Source organism: Trematomus bernacchii, unplaced genomic scaffold, assembly GCF_902827165.1.
Source record: "Trematomus bernacchii unplaced genomic scaffold, fTreBer1.1, whole genome shotgun sequence".
NCBI classification, from domain to species: Eukaryota; Metazoa; Chordata; class Actinopteri; order Perciformes; family Nototheniidae; genus Trematomus; species Trematomus bernacchii.
Window position 1 is genome coordinate 772,554 of NW_022987370.1, and position 15,925 is coordinate 788,478.

The window sequence follows — 15,925 nt, forward strand, 5'->3', positions numbered from 1 at the left end:
CTCCTGTAATACAAACAGTCTAAGTTAACAACTGGGGAAGTTAAATGTTGATATGTTACCCTACTGTCTCCACTGCTGCAGAAATAAAGCCTGTGTTAGTGCCTGAGGGGCTTTATCTGCAACATGAGGGGTCAAAACCTCTGCTGTCCCAAATGTCTCACCATTAACCCCAAACACTGACACACTGACAGATGTGTGTCCGATCAGATAAACTGCTGCAGATGCAGAAAGTGTCTGAAAGCCCAAAAGCAGAGAGGCTGGTTTTGTATAAATGCCCCCACAGGCTCTACTTTCTGCAACCTTATAGCGGTGATATCAAAACTCCTGTCAGAGACGGAGCTCTTTAACACTCAGCAGCGGGAAACAAACCAGCAGAGTCACACTAACTAAGGAGTTTCCACCTCTTGCTCACTGCCACTGGGCATCTGTTGTTCCCAGTCATCCTGTCGAGAAACATGTACAGTAGAGGAGGAAGCACTGCGTGTGTGTGTGTGTGTGTGTGTGTGTGTGTGTGTGTGTGTGTGTGTGTGTGTGTGTGTGTGTGTGTGTGTGTGTGTGTGTGTGTGTGTGTGTGTGTGTGTGTGTGTGTGTGTGTGTGTGTGTGTGTGTGTGTGTGTGTGTGTGTGTGTGTGTGCGTGTGTGTGTGTGTGTGGTTACTCAGTCATGCGGCCACAGTAATCTCCATGAGTGCTGTGTGCTTCTCCATAAGGTCTGACTCAGCCGGCGATGACCTCACCGCTCGGTGGCTGCTGCTGTGTAGGTGTGTAATTGCACAAAAAGGACATGTAACGAATTCAAAATAAAGACCAAGCAAGCAAGTGGTTTGATTTCCTCTCATCAAAGCGCCGTCTCCAGGAAGTTGACTTTTATATAAATATCCCCTAATGTCGCGGGTTAAAAGAGATACATGGAGGGAAGATTATCGTAGATGCCAGTAACTCCCTGGGGGATTCGCTCACATCTCCTCTCTGCATGATAAAGAACACACACTCTTCCTCCTTTCTTCTCATCCATCACCTTCATCATCTTCCTCCTTTATCCTCCATCAAATCCTCCTCCCTGCTGCTACCTCTATGGCGACTCCCATCTTTTTGCTTTCGCCAGGCTTTCCTTCCTTTGCCTCTCTTTCCTTTGCCTCTCATATGATTCCCGTGAGCATTACACACTCTCCCTGTGCAAGCGTGTGTGTGTGTGTGTGTGTGTGTGTGTGTGTGTGTGTGTGTGTGTGTGTGTGTGTGTGTGTGTGTGTGTGTGTGTGTGTGTGTGTGTGTGTGTGTGTGTGTGTGTGTGTGTGTGTGTGTGTGTGTGTGTGTGCACCAGGCTCGTGTGAGTGTTGCAGTAGGACTGTCAGTAGGTTGTGGCCATGCATACACAATGCATGTTAACACGTGTGAAAATACACTGTACAGTATACACACACATATACTCCAACATCCTGAGTAGTTCCTGATATATTTAAGATACAGTTATCTAGGTATTGGCTTTAGGGCTGCAAATAAAAAAGATTTACATTATGGTTTTATCTGCAGATTATTTTATAGATTCATTAATTAATTTATGGCAAATAGTGAAACATGTCCAATTAGATTTCAGTTAAAAAATGTCATAACGTTTTTTCTTTACAGTTTCCCAGCGTGCATTGAGACAAGTTTCCAAAAGGAATTGATCTTACATGTTTATGTCAGTCATAATGAACAAAATAAACTTCAACAAGCAATCTGGAATGAGTTATTGACCATTCATTTTCTGTAAAATAGGAACTTAAAAACATTCTGTTTATCTCTATCCACACAGTTTTTCAACACTCGCACTCTCTCTGTCACTCTCCCTGAAACGCTGCGTCTCTGACTTCATTTGCATGGACAGAATCAAAGTGTGTGTGATGCAGTGACTCACATGTACCTTTACTGAACACCCACGTAAGACACCGCTCATGTATCACGCTGCGGAGAGAAAAACATCATCTGACTGACGGATGATAAGAGCTGAAGTCGATGCGTGTGTTTAGTACCATGCCCATGTTGGCAAAAGGGCTTTAACTCATGATCGATTAATCTGCCAGTACAATTTTTGGTCTGTAACATATCAGAAATTATCAAAACTGTCCATTACAGCTTCTCAAAGTTCAAACGTGGGTGTGTTATCAGTCCAAAACCCATAGAAAGTCAGTTTATTCTGATTCAAAGCAGATAAAAACAGGAAATCTGCATATTTGAGAGTCTGAAAACAGCCTTTTCTGCCATATCTGCATGACAAATGAGTATCAAAACAGTTGCTGCAGTGTGTGTGTGTGTGTGTGTGTGTGTGTGTGTGTGTGTGTGTGTGTGTGTGTGTGTGTGTGTGTGTGTGTGTGTGTGTGTGTGTGTGTGTGTGTGTGTGTGTGTGTGTGTGTGTGTGTGTGAGTCTGTTGATGCAGCTAACCTGATAACTACATCGGCTGACTTCTGATCAGATCTCATGCGCTCTGCTTCCTGTCACTAATCTAAATAGGATTTCCCCCCCCAAAAAAAATCACATTTTGCTGCCGAGCAGGGACACACAGAGTCCCCTGTAATATCTGCTTCATTTACTCTCAGTATTTTTATCCTGAAACCTCGAGCCGGGGATTTCTCTTTGTTCCTTTTTTATGACAAGATTGTCTTCAACCCCACCACCTTTCTCTCCTTCTGTACCGCTGTGCCTGAATTTAATTTCCTCCCTTCTCTCCTGCTCCCCTCCCCTTCCCCTCCATGCTTCTCCCCTCCTTCCTCCTCCCTTTCTATCTTCCTCTTCCTCTCTCTCCTGCAGAACCGGAGTGGGCCTCTCTGACTCTCGGTGTGTTTGTGTGCCAGGCCTGTTCGCTCCTCCATCGCAGCATCCCTCACATCAGCCGGGTCAAATCTGTCCAGGAAACGTGGGATGCCAGTGAGGTGGAGGTGAGGCAGTGAATGCAAAACATACTCACATTACAAGACCCCCACTAAGATATATCGATCGAAAACATGTTCTGAATCCTGAATAAACACATAAGTGTATAAATCTTGCTCATGGCGGCAGGATTCTCGCAATATCACGCAAAAATCTATCTTGTCAGACTTAACGTGTTTGTTTCTGAACTACAGTAGTTTGGACCAATGAGCATCCTGCGAGCATACTGACAGTTCAGGCTGTGGTTATATGTATTATTGAATTGGCCAAATCTGGAAAAACACAAGGTGCATTAACTATGTTTGACGTGTAAAGCGAGGACATTTAATGTGGAAACAAATCACCTGTTCAATCTTTTGCATTTAACATATTTTTTTATGCTGATCTGGGTCAAAACATTTGAACAAAATACATTTTTTTTTACTCAACATTAAACATAACTAACAATATTTGCCTTTGTATTTACCTCGTGGGATGAAATACTTATACATCCCAAACATGCTGGTGCTATTCCTTTAATTAGTTTGCACTAGTTGTTTTTCCATGTAGCCTAAAAATATAGAGACATAGTGAATTGTGTCCAAATTGTTAATTCTGCAGACTGGTTGTGTTAAAGATGTGAATGTTGTACAAATGAATGCAATAAATACAAATAATATGAAGTATGAAGCCCATGGTGCCTACAGAGTCTCAAACTGTGCCATTATTTTTTTGTTTCTATGGAAACAACCTAGTCGGGGGACATTTTTCAACAATATGACAGAAAAAGGGCAGGAGGGGGAAACTGCAATGAAGCCAAAGAGGACTATTATTATTTTTTACAGTAGGTGCAGATCTCATTAAAACACTGCCTGCTGTTTATATTCTGCACTGTGCTGGTAGGTTAGGGAAGAGGTTTTAGGCTAATATGTTTTTGTTTTAAAATGCTGTTTTCGCATGAAATGAGCAATTTAAAACCATATTCAGATATTATCTCTGTCCATGCTAACATGCCTGAAAACACAGATCACATGACTAATAGCATATACTAAGCAAGCACGTGCTTAAAGGTAGGGTAGGTAATTTTGGAGAAACCAGCTCGAGTGCGCTAGAATTTGAAAATACACAGCCGGAAAAAATCTGCCACTTCCTTATAGAGCCCCTCCTCCAACACACACGAACGCAGACATGACCAATGAGGGCACGAGATAAGTTTGTGCACAGATGGAAGGCTGACAGGCAGGTAGGCCATCCAGTTATTTTAGCAGGGCCGGCTCAGATGATTGGTCGTGCTTTTTACAGTATCACGGCTTCCACAGATGTATTTTTTTAATGTATTCTTTGCCAAAGCATTTAATATATTCATTGCTATCGGGATGTTAAGAGCATTCCATGGAATATAACAAAAAGTGTTTCTGAAATAAATGACATACCCCACCTTTAAGTTAACAGGAAGCATAACACCGCTGGATGTAGGAATTGTCATATATCGCTTCAAAAATAGAAACAGACCTCCTAGACACGCACATTTTACTGCATTACAGCTGCTACCATGGACAAAAAAGGTCAGCTGTGCATCTGGTCTCCACAGGTAGTCAACAAGGATGGTTCCTATTCTTTAAGACGTGTCATATGATAGGATAAACAATGAAGAAGCGTGTGTGGTTGGTCATCAAGCTAAAAAAATCTCAGTTTCCGCCCGTCCAAACTTAAACGCGACCCTTACGTTTTCATTCTTAAACTGAATAGTGTGGATGCTAGGCGTACATGAGGCTACAATTCAGATTTGAAAGCAGTTTTAAACATATTTGCATGGATGAATTCTGAGAATACTGGAAACAAATCAGTTACAACAGAATTAAAGGAATCCGAACAGACCACATAATGTTTGGGGCATGTGTTTCTTAAGTCCGCTGCATGTGTGTATTCATACTGTGTTTATTCATAACTAATAAATTGGGGGGAAAAGTGGATTAGGAAGGCTTCCATATGCTTTGATACCTCAACATATCTCCAGTCCGTCCTTGTGCAAGACATTTCAAGTCTTATCAGCTCATGATCAATGCTCTTCAGCTGACCCTGACCTCTGACCTCTCTCTGGAAGGGAAATCATTCAGGATCAATAGAGGATCATTGCATTAGTGACACCATTTACACTTTTCTCTGGTGTGTAGGAAGAAGCTGAGCTAAGTGTGTGGCTTGCAAAATACTCTATGCCCGCTTCAGAAATACGTCAGCAGGAAATAACACAGATATTTATATTTGAGATTGTGTTTTTTTTTTTTGCTTTGCTGCGGTACAGAGAAGTTGTGCCGTGGATGGATTTGTCAGCGCTTTCACACCACTGGGTGACAAAAATTGACTTTGGGGGAAGTGATGCTGGCATGAGTCATGACAGGAGGTTGGAGGTGTGGGAGGACAGTAATTGGGATGTTAAGGGGATTTGACTTAAGGGGAGAGTGAGGTTTAGTGAGGGTAAATGTAGAAATAATACAGGAGTAGTGGGTGTTTTCGGGGTAAAACCTTAACACAAGCAAGAGTATTAGTTGTGTTAGTTAGAGTAATAGATTTGATTGCGGGGTCGGAAAGAAAGGTTAATAAAGTGTGAATGTGTTGTGTTGAATCTCACCTTCTGTAATTGTAGTATAGGGAGAGTTTAGAGGTGGTTTTGAAATGTCGGAGTTTTATTGTTGAGACTTCTGGAGCTGCTGTAGTCCCACTTCAATAAAACATCCGCAATTAGAGGAGACACTTTCGTCTAACGGACACAATAGGATTTATTTTACTTTGCAATAATAGTGGTAAGGACTGTTATGAGATTCACAATATTTTTAACAGCAAATCCCAAATGTTTCTGTATTGTGAACACTGAAGGAAGGTCAATGTTAGTAAGTAGCCTTATTATGTTTCTGTGGTTCCCCTCTTTCATGAATCTGATTTTAGTGAGAACGCAAAGGAGAAAAACATTTGCCAGCACCACCATAATTTACTTGAGGATTTTTAGAATAAAATATCTTTAAACTGTGGCTAGTAACCACTTTTAAACATGATATTTGATAAATTGAGCCCACTTTCCATTCACGTGTTAATGCAGCATTGCAGGAGCACTGCATATATTCCATTCAAATTCATATTAAGTGTTTTTATGAACAGGTTGTGTTTTTTTATATCTCCTTTACAGTTAGTCGCTTCCACTGGAAACAATGCAGCCAAGGCCAAATATGAGCAGAAGGTTCCTGCTTTCTACTACAGACCAATACACTCCGACTGCAAGTAAGTGATCCTTATTTCAGTTGTGACTTTTAGCAGTTATTTAATGTGAATGAATTAGCCTATATGCTAGTTAGTAACAGAATATTCATTGCTACGGCCAACTGACGGCATAGTGTTCAGGACAATATAAATCATACATTTAGTGACAAATTCTCCCTTTTTCAACCCAGTCTCACGGCATTTCGTGTTATTAGTCACGAAATTAATTTAATCTATTGATTCGTGTTCACCAACACGATTTTCACATTTTTTTTGTGTCACACAGAACGATTTTAAATGCAATGTATTTCTATTGGTAGTATGTTTCGTGCCTGCAACACGTCTTTTTGTCCGGTCGGGTCTTGGAAGACCAGAAGCTGTGTGGTTCATAAAAACATGTTCTTACTCAATATCTTACCCTAAGCCTAACCCTATCCCTTTTATTTTAAATTGTATAATGTCTGAGTTTTTTTGCCGTCAGTGAGGAAAAGAAATGGCTCAGAGCCTCAGAATACTGAAATCTGTATTTTATGTCATCTTTTTTTCCTTCTAATTTGTTATTATTTGGTGCAGGCACGAAACATACTACCAATATAAATACATTGCTCCTAAAATCGTTCTGTGTCAGAATACTTAAATCTGTATTTTTTTTTAATGTGTTTTTCCTTCTAATTTGTTATTATTTACATTGCTTTTAAAATCGTTCTGTGTGACACGAAAAAAATGGCGAAATCGTGTTGGTGAACACGAATCAATAGATTAATTTCGTGACTATAACACGAAATGCCATGAGGCTGTGTTGCCTTTTTACATTATTCACTTAGCTCTTAATTTACATGGTTATTCATTTTGTATAGACTTTGCTTACATGGTTATTGTTTGGTTAAGGAATTAGCCTACTTGCTAGTTAGCTAACATGGACCGTTATTTATTGTTAACGAATTAGCCTACTTGCTAGTTAGCTAACATGGTTATTTATTGTTAACGAATTAGCCTACTTGCTAGTTAGCTAACATGGTTATTTATTATCAAGGACTTAGCCTAGTTGCTAGTTAGCCTATATGGTTATTTATTGTTAACGAATTAGCCTACTTGCTAGTTAGCTAACATGGTTATTTATTGTTAACGAATTAGCCTACTTGCTAGTTAGCTAACATGGTTATTTATTGTTAACGAATTAGTCCACTTGCTAGCTAACATGGTTATTTATTATCAAGGACGTAGCCTGCTTGCTAGTTAGCCTACATGGTTATTTATTGTTAAATAATTAGCCTACTTGCTAGTTAGCTAACCTGGATATGACTTAGCCTTTTTGTTAGTTAGCTCACATGGTTATTATCATTGAATTAGCATACTTGCTAGTTAACTAACATATAACCGTTTTCTTCGGCTAACTGACCATAGACTATTGTTGAAGACAGTAACGTAACAACATACATTTGGTGGCAAATCTACCTTGAAACACTATTCATTTTACAACCAGCTCTTTTTTTCAGTTCTCCACTGTAGACTCTAATATTGGCGCAGGTATAACTTAAAGGTCAGTGTTTGTGTGTAAATGTGTAATAACCTTCAGTGAACAAAATATCAAAGCTGACTCGTAAGTTCACTTATGTTTGGATATAAATAGTAAAGAAAGACAGTGGTTTCCTGGTATTTCTAACAGAAGCTAACCTTTGACGAGATCCCCACGTAAGAATGTAATGATGGTTGAAGAGAAAGGTGCCATTGTTAATGTTAGTAAAAATGCATTGCCATATTGCCACCAGTGTTACAGAGATGTCCAAAAACCAAAGCCAAACCCCCTCAAGCTGCAAACAATGTCCATTATTAATGTTTGTATTAAATATAGTGAATTTAAGAAGGTTTGTAATTGTCTCAGGGCTTAGGAAGGCTATTTAATTTGCATTACGTCTCAATTTAGAGTATTTTAGTCTTGGTCTAATACCCCTTTGGTTAGTGCAGCTTAAAGTTTTACATTTGATGTAATTTGTGCTTTTGTTGAGCTTTACAGTCAACACGCTGAATGCAGAGGCTGTTGCACTGCAGTGTTAAAGTGATGCAAACACTTAAAGTGTTGAAGCTGTGACACACTTTACTGTAGACATACTATAGTTTATTTTTTCACACCTTAAACATCACTTCCTCTTCCTCTTCCTCTCTGTGTCTATAAAAGGCATACACAAAGTATTAACCCCTCCCTGATCTATTTCCAATTTCCTTTTACAGAACTTTAGAATTGCAGTGGATTGATAAAACGATTTTTTGAACTTATTCTGGAAGCTGCTGTACACTACAGACTTTTCTGTATTAAAAAACAGGTGAAGTCCTTAGATCTTGTACTTAAGTGAAAGTAAAAATACCATAGTGTGAATTTCTAATTAAACTTCCTGCCTTCAAAATGTTACTTAAGTAAAAAGTACACAAGTATTACCATCAAAATATACTTAAACACAAACACACAAAGTCAAGGTACTCATCAAGCAGAATGGCCCATTTCTGATTACTATATGTTAATTTATTTATTTATTTATAAAGCAATTATGCGTTTGTTGCGGTTGGTAAAGATAGATCTTATTTATGACTTGTATACGGTTGGGTAGCTTGTGAATTACCTTCAAATATAGCTAAGTTATTGTGCAGATTATATGTCATATCTGTAATATGAATCTGTAACTAGTAACTAAAGGTGAAGGTGAAGTGGAGTAAGGACAATATTTACCTCTGAGATTTAGTGAAGTAAAGGTATAAAGTAGTAGAACATGTAAATACCCAAGTAAAGTAACATTCCCCTACTCCTTTTCTGTACCAACAAACCTAAATATATACCTTTACCTCCTTCATACGCTCTGCTTGTATAATCTGAGGTAGTGACACAGATTTATTCGGACATTTTAAGCTCGTCCATCCTTTGCTCTCTCTGTTTCTGCCACCCTCTGTGATTGAAAGAGACGGAAACAGAGCTAAGTCAGGTGGCGCTGGATCAAAGTGTCCTCTTCGATGTGTGTGTGTGCCATGCTGTCAGTTTGTGTTCACTCACTCTCTCTCCCCTGAGAAAGCAGGGTTTAGATCCAGTCACTAGGAGGTGTCATTCAAAGGGAAATCCGCCAAGTTTGAGATAGAGGTTGAGAAAGGAAACGGCGTGAGAGAGAGATAGTCGGCATGGGGATGTGTTGCCATTTGTTGAAGGTCTAACGTTGTCGAGATGTAGCTTTGGGAGAAAGTGTGGAAACAAAGGAGCGTTGTGGAACATAAGCTCAAGGCCTGTTCCATTATTCAGTTTAATCAGGACCTACACAAACAATAGGGGCAGTGTTCAAAATGGAAAACGGGGCAAAAAAACGAAAACGTGTAATGCTCTGCCATTGTATTAATCAATACCCCTCTCAGAGTGTGTGTGTGTGTGTGTGCGTGTGTGTGTGTGTGTGTGTGTGTGTGTGTGTGTGTGTGTGTGTGTGTGTGTGTGTGTGTGTGTGTGTGTTTGATAGACAGCCTCTGTGTGTGTGTGTGTGTGTGTGTGTGTGTGTGTGTGTGTGTGTGTGTTTGATAGACAGCCTCTGTGTGTGTGTGTGTGTGTGTGTGTGTGTGTGTGTGTGTGTGTGTGTGTGTTTGATAGACAGCCTCAGTGTGTGTGTGTGTGTGTGTGTGTGTGTGTGTGTGTGTGTGTGTGTGTGTGTGTGTGTGTGTGTGTGTGTGTGTGTGTGTGTGTGTGTGTGTGCGTGCGTGCGTGCGTGCGTGCGTGCGTGCGTGCGTGCGTGCGTGCGTGCGTGCGTGCGTGCGTGCGTGCGTGCGTGCGTGCGTGTGTGTGTGTGGAATAAAAAGCTACAGCTGGCAGCTAAAGATAGGAAGTTAGATGTGCAGTAGTTACCTGTTGCCCTTTTACAACTTCTACTTACTCTCCACTGCACTTTCTCAATGCACTCTGCTGCATGTTAAACCGTCACCTGATTTTGTTATTATTGTACACACCAAATTGTTATTATTATTTAAGGCCATCAATAACCTCACTCCTCTGTACCTCTCCGACCTCACTGCACCCCCCTTCCGTTTAACCACCATGGGGTCCAGAGCCTTCAGCCGCTCTGCACCCCGCCTCTGGAACTCTCTCCCACCTGACATCCACAACACTGTCTCTCTCCCCATGTACCTGTATTCTTAGTGATATCAATATTTCTGTGACTCATTCACGAGGAGTCAACGCTCTTCTGTGAAGCACTTTGGACTGACATTCTTGTATGAAAGGTGCTATACAAATAAAGCTTATTATAAAGTATAATGTTATTTTCTAGACATTTTGGCTCTCCTCATGACTTAGAAATACAAGTACTGCTACTATAAAACAAAACATAATTATAAATAAATAAATAATTACAATTTAATAGAATTTAAACATGGCCCTAGGCTCTGGAACACTCTGCCCCTCCATGTGAGGTCGGCCCAGACCCTAGGGGTTTTTAAAACTAAACTAAAAACACACTTCTTCTCTCTGGCTTTCTAGTTAGAGCGGAGCACGACTCCTGACTTTTCCGTGTGTTTTATTTTTATTTTGTTTTTAAGATATATCTGTTGTAATTTATTGTCGTTTATTGTGATTTGTAGTAATGTGTTTTTATTACATGTACAGCACTTTGGCTCGACCAAAAATCGCTTTTAAATGTGCTATATAAATAAAACCTGATTTGATTTGATTTGATTTGAAACATAGATATACTATAGAATACTTGTAAAAACAAAGGCTAATAATAATAAAATAAAAGCTTATATAAAACTCAGATTTTTCTTGTTAAGTATTACTGTACAGAAATGGCTTCATACTGTACAGCATGTGTGCGTTAGAGAGTGTGTGTTTGGTGTAAATGATAATTGTGTGTGTGTTTTCTGTGTCTGCAGGATGCTGAGAGAGCAGTGGATCAGAGCCAAGTACGAGAGGAACGAGTTTGAGTTTATCGAAAAACAAGAGCCTTACTCTGCAGGTACTCACATGTTTGTATTATTGTGTTTCCTTAGCACAACTTAAATATATAATGATGACATGGGCAATAAAAGGGAAGTAAGCAGAGGATATTAATACCACTCTCATGTCTACATGTTAAATATGAACGTTTGTTTTTGGACCCATGGGCTTTTTAGACCAATTGGACATTTTTCAGACTATTATTGACCAATCGGCAGTCTCAAAATTAAGATTGCATTAAGAGAAAACCTTTAAACCACCTCTGGTCTAAGTTTAAGACTGAAGACAAGCAATATATCCTTTCCTTGTCTCCTTATCTGCATTTCTTTCATTATAAATGGAGACTCCTTGGTGTTTAAAAGGCGACTAAATGGATAAATGAGAGTCTCTTAAAGGGATATCACCCAAAAAAGGACCTTCAATCTAATCTTAGACACAGACTTTCTTTACTCTAATGCTCTCTTTTACATTCTCCTTATTAAAAGCCCATCTCTGCCATTGATTTCCTCTCTGTTATCTGTCTGTGTGTGTGTGTGTGTGTGTGTGTGTGTGTGTGTGTGTGTGTGTGTGTGTGTGTGTGTGTGTGTGTGTGTGTGTGTGTGTGTGTGTGTGTGTGTGTGTGTGTGTGTGTATGTGTGTGAGAGAGAGAGTCTCTGACATGATCCATTCACCTACACAGGCATTACCTCATGGATCAATAACCCTCCATGTCGCCTCCTTCCCTCACACTCTCCTCCTTCCTCCGATCCTTTGCATACACGATCAATATTAACATTAGCCGCTGTGGAGGCCAGTCACACACACACACGCACACACACACACACACACACACACACACCACACACACACACACACACACACACATCAAATGTCATGGCCCTCACAATGAGTAATGAAGAGAGCATACATGCACAAATAGAGATGACAGAATGACTCATATTATTAAACTCTGACAGTGTGTGTGTGTGTGTGTGTGTGTGTGTGTGTGTGTGTGTGTGTGTGTGTGTGTGTGTGTGTGTGTGTGTGTGTGTGTGTGTGTGTGTGTGCGTGCGGGGGGTGTGTGTGCATAGTTTTCCAATGTTACTATACATGAATGATATCACCGCAAGCCAATCAGAAAGCTCCGTCTGCAACAAGATGTGAAATGTATACTAGTTGACACACACACACACACACACACACACACACACACACACACACACACACACACTGTTTGAATGCTCTATACTCTCAGGCAGTGACAGTCTGCCTATGTCTGAAAGCAACAACATGTTCAGGATAATTGAACTCCATCTTCTCCATTCCACCGGGAAATGTTTGTCCGCTGACTTTTCAAGGTTCTGCTTATCGAAGGGTAAACAACGCAAGATTGGCTTGGAAATACCTTTAATAAGGGGGCTTTCAAATATCAACAAATAAGGACATTTAGTCATTAATAAGAATAATACATAATAAACATGTAATCTACTAACAGCAGAACTTGGAGCCACTTAACATGAATCACATTTATTTCATTCTCTACTTTTCCAAGTCATCATTCATGACAAACTAATTCCCCTCTCATCCCTTACTGTACGTGTCATTTTAAGTGCAAACCAAAATTGTTGCTCGTTTTAAAACACTCTGAATCACATCATCGGTCTAATGGCTAAAGTGTCAATGACTTACTTCTTAAGCCACGAAAATAGATCCAGATTATAAAGAAAAACACATCACACACAGCGTGACTGAAATAGATGAGAAAAGACAGAAAGGGAGGCGGTGTGGGCCGAGCCTTTCACCAAGAATAGAAGAAAAGGACATTGAAGTTTATAAATAGATGTGATTTGGTCTTTAGAGACAGTCATTTATTTATATTTCCTGTTCAATTCTGCCCTCTCTCGTCTGTTTGCCTCCTGGATGTTGTTCCTTTTCATCCTCCTCTCCTAAATGTGATTTCAAACGATTCCTGCTCTCACCTTACACCGCCGTTTACATCCCTCCATTACTCTGTTTTAATCTCCTATTTCCCATAACAACCTCAGACTGCTTTTGTGCTCTCTGCTCAGGGTACAGAGAGGGTTTTCTGTGGAAACGAGGACGAGACAACGGTCAGTTCCTCAGCCGAAAGTTCATCCTGTCGGAGAGGGAGGGGGCGCTGAAGTACTTCAACAAGCAGGACGTAAGAGGATGATACAGCTGGAATTAAAGGGTGTTCATACTGTAGTGTGAACAAGTAGTTCAAAAACAGCAATACTCAGGAATATAAGACTTCAACTGATACGATGATACTGTATTGTCACAGCAGCTACATACGCAACATCAACGAAGCATTTAAGACAAGAAAACTGACATTTAATACAACATTACAATCACTGAAAACAATATGTCCGAGTCCCTTTCACCTGGGTTTAAAGCAGAATTGAAATATGCTCCCTTAAAGGTCCCATGTCATGCTGTTCTGGTTATTACCCGTCCCCTTGTTGTTATGAAGGGTTTTATGCATGAGAAGACCTGTCTATGCTGCCCCAGAACGCCTCGTTGGAGATTCCTCTTTTTCTTCCTGGGTACAGTGACGTGCCCATACCCAAATGGACCCATTGGTCCAAATGGACCAATCCGCGGAGCCGTTACGTTAAGTCCGTGGATTGGTCCAAATTGACCAATCCACGGACTTCCTCACACACACTCAATCTTTTCTCAGCTGCAGCTCCGCCGATTTCTCCTCCCTGAGACGGCGGGACACGGCGAGGCTGTGAGTCGGTGTGTGAGCACACACACAAACTCCCAGCCAGGCTGCGGGTGTGTGTGTGTGTGTGTGTGTGTGTGTGTGTGTGTGTGTGTGTGTGTTCGGGCTGGTTTCGGGCTGGGTTTCGCTGTCTCGCAGACGGCCACTGGGCTCACAGGGAGGGGGGGCAGGAGCTCCAACAAGCCGTTTAGGACAGAGAGTGAATACACATACTATACAGAGACGCTGTATGAGAAACCAATGTGAGTTTGGAACATTGCACAAAATAAATCTATTTTAGTAGACCTCAACAATGGAATTATGATCAGTAGAAATGGCCATGTCATGGGACCTTTATCAAAAAACCAATATGCTCTTACTTCAGTATATGGAGAATTTTTAACAGTTAAAAAGAAGAAAGCCTCGGCAAATACAGGAAACAAACTGGCCTAAAGTCTCCGAATTGAAATATAGGTTAAATAGATTGAAGTATAGGCTAAATAGATTGAAGTATAGGCTAAATAACGAACTAAATAACTTGATTTGGTGGCGTAGTTTTGACTTTAATGCACTAGTACAATGTAGTTTTGCAGTAGTGTAGAGCACTTCTTCTAATGTACATTTTCATCAGATATATTGAATGTGTACTAAGTCCTATATTCTCCCTCTCCCCTAAGGCCAGGGATCCCAAAGCGATGATGAAGATCGAGACCCTGAACGCCACCTTCCAGCCGGCTAAGATTGGAAACCCGTGTGGTTTGCAGATCACCTACCTGAGAGACAACAGCACAAGGAACATCTTCGTCTACCACAGCGATGCTAAGGTACACAGATGAACTCTTATTATCACTGTAATCGTGCTCCTTAAAGAGGCAAGAGACACCTTTTCTACTTTCTGTTTCCAAATGGTGTTTAATGTTACTGTTGAAAACACATCTGTAAAGCTTGCTGTTTTCCTCAAAGCATACTTAGATAGATAAGTATACACCTACCTACCTACCTACCTACCTACCTACCTACCTACCTACCTACCTACCTACCTCCCTACCTACCTACCTACCTACCTACCTACCTACCTACCTCCCTACCTACCTACCTACCTACCTACCTACCTACCTACCTACCTACCTACCTACCTACCTACCTACCTCCCTACCTACCTACCTACCTACCTACCTACCTACCTACCTCCCTACCTACCTACCTACCTACCTACCTACCTACCTACCTACCTACCTACCTACCTCCAAAGACTTCTCATCTTCTCCATGTCACGTCTGAGAGTGCAGTAATACAGGGTTGGGTTGGTGGTATAATATGCACGCTGTCTGCTTTACTAAACTCACTCGGACTTGGGAATGTCCCTCAATAATTCATTTCCTTTTGGCTTTTTGCGTAACCCTTCATTTGTAGTATCAGTGTCTTCAGCAGCGACAGAGCACTCAGAGAGAGTTTGACACAGTTTGTGGGTGTTTTGGCTCTGAGGCAATGTGTACGAAGGTAAAATGTGGACTTTAAGCTTTATTTCAAAGATGTCTACTTCCAAATTGAGGTAAAAGAGTAAGCTTTTAGAGGGGCTATCAAAAAAATGGCTGTGATTGACATTAGCACTGCACAATTAATCAAGTTTTTACCAAAATGTAATATATTGTTTTACAGAAATGTGAACATTTTAAAAAAAAATCAGTGAAAATAATCTAAATGATTTATTTTTGCTAAATTGTGCAGCCCTAATGTACATCCACAATAAGGAAAAACAGTAGAAATTGCCACAAAAATATCGGAAATTGGAGGACTTAGCAAAACAAAAATGGCAGCAATTGCAACAGTATACAACAGTATGAATGTAAGTGACCTTAAGAAACGTTATAGCTCAAATTCAGCACTTTAACCCCCACATTGTGCACAGAAAATGTGTCCTACTATACACACACTGCACTGTATGACTACGTTTAAATATGTAGACGTTCAGTTTTTATTTTTTTATTTTTCACAGCTTCATTTTTCATTTTTCCACAAATACAGTATGTCCAACATTCGTGACAAAAAGTTGCAAAAAAGAGAGATTTAGAAAGAGAGATGGTGCTGCTCCCTCTGCTGGCTGGGTGGTGAAACTGCAGGCTCAG

General features: G+C 40.4%; 1 protein-coding gene across 2 annotated transcripts in view; it reads left to right on the plus strand.

Annotated features, from left to right (window-relative positions):
• Window positions 1-15,925, plus strand: part of LOC117483966 (arf-GAP with dual PH domain-containing protein 1) — a 43,526-nt gene that overhangs the window by 6,789 nt on the left and 20,812 nt on the right. For both annotated transcript variants that reach the window (XM_034132356.1, XM_034132347.1), the window contains 5 exons: window positions 2,788-2,915; window positions 6,068-6,159; window positions 11,029-11,111; window positions 13,141-13,253; window positions 14,477-14,623. In XM_034132356.1, coding sequence (XP_033988247.1) covers window positions 11,030-11,111; window positions 13,141-13,253; window positions 14,477-14,623 — 342 coding nt within the window. In that variant the 5' untranslated portion in view covers window positions 2,788-2,915; window positions 6,068-6,159; window position 11,029. The remainder of the gene's footprint in view (window positions 1-2,787; window positions 2,916-6,067; window positions 6,160-11,028; window positions 11,112-13,140; window positions 13,254-14,476; window positions 14,624-15,925) is intronic.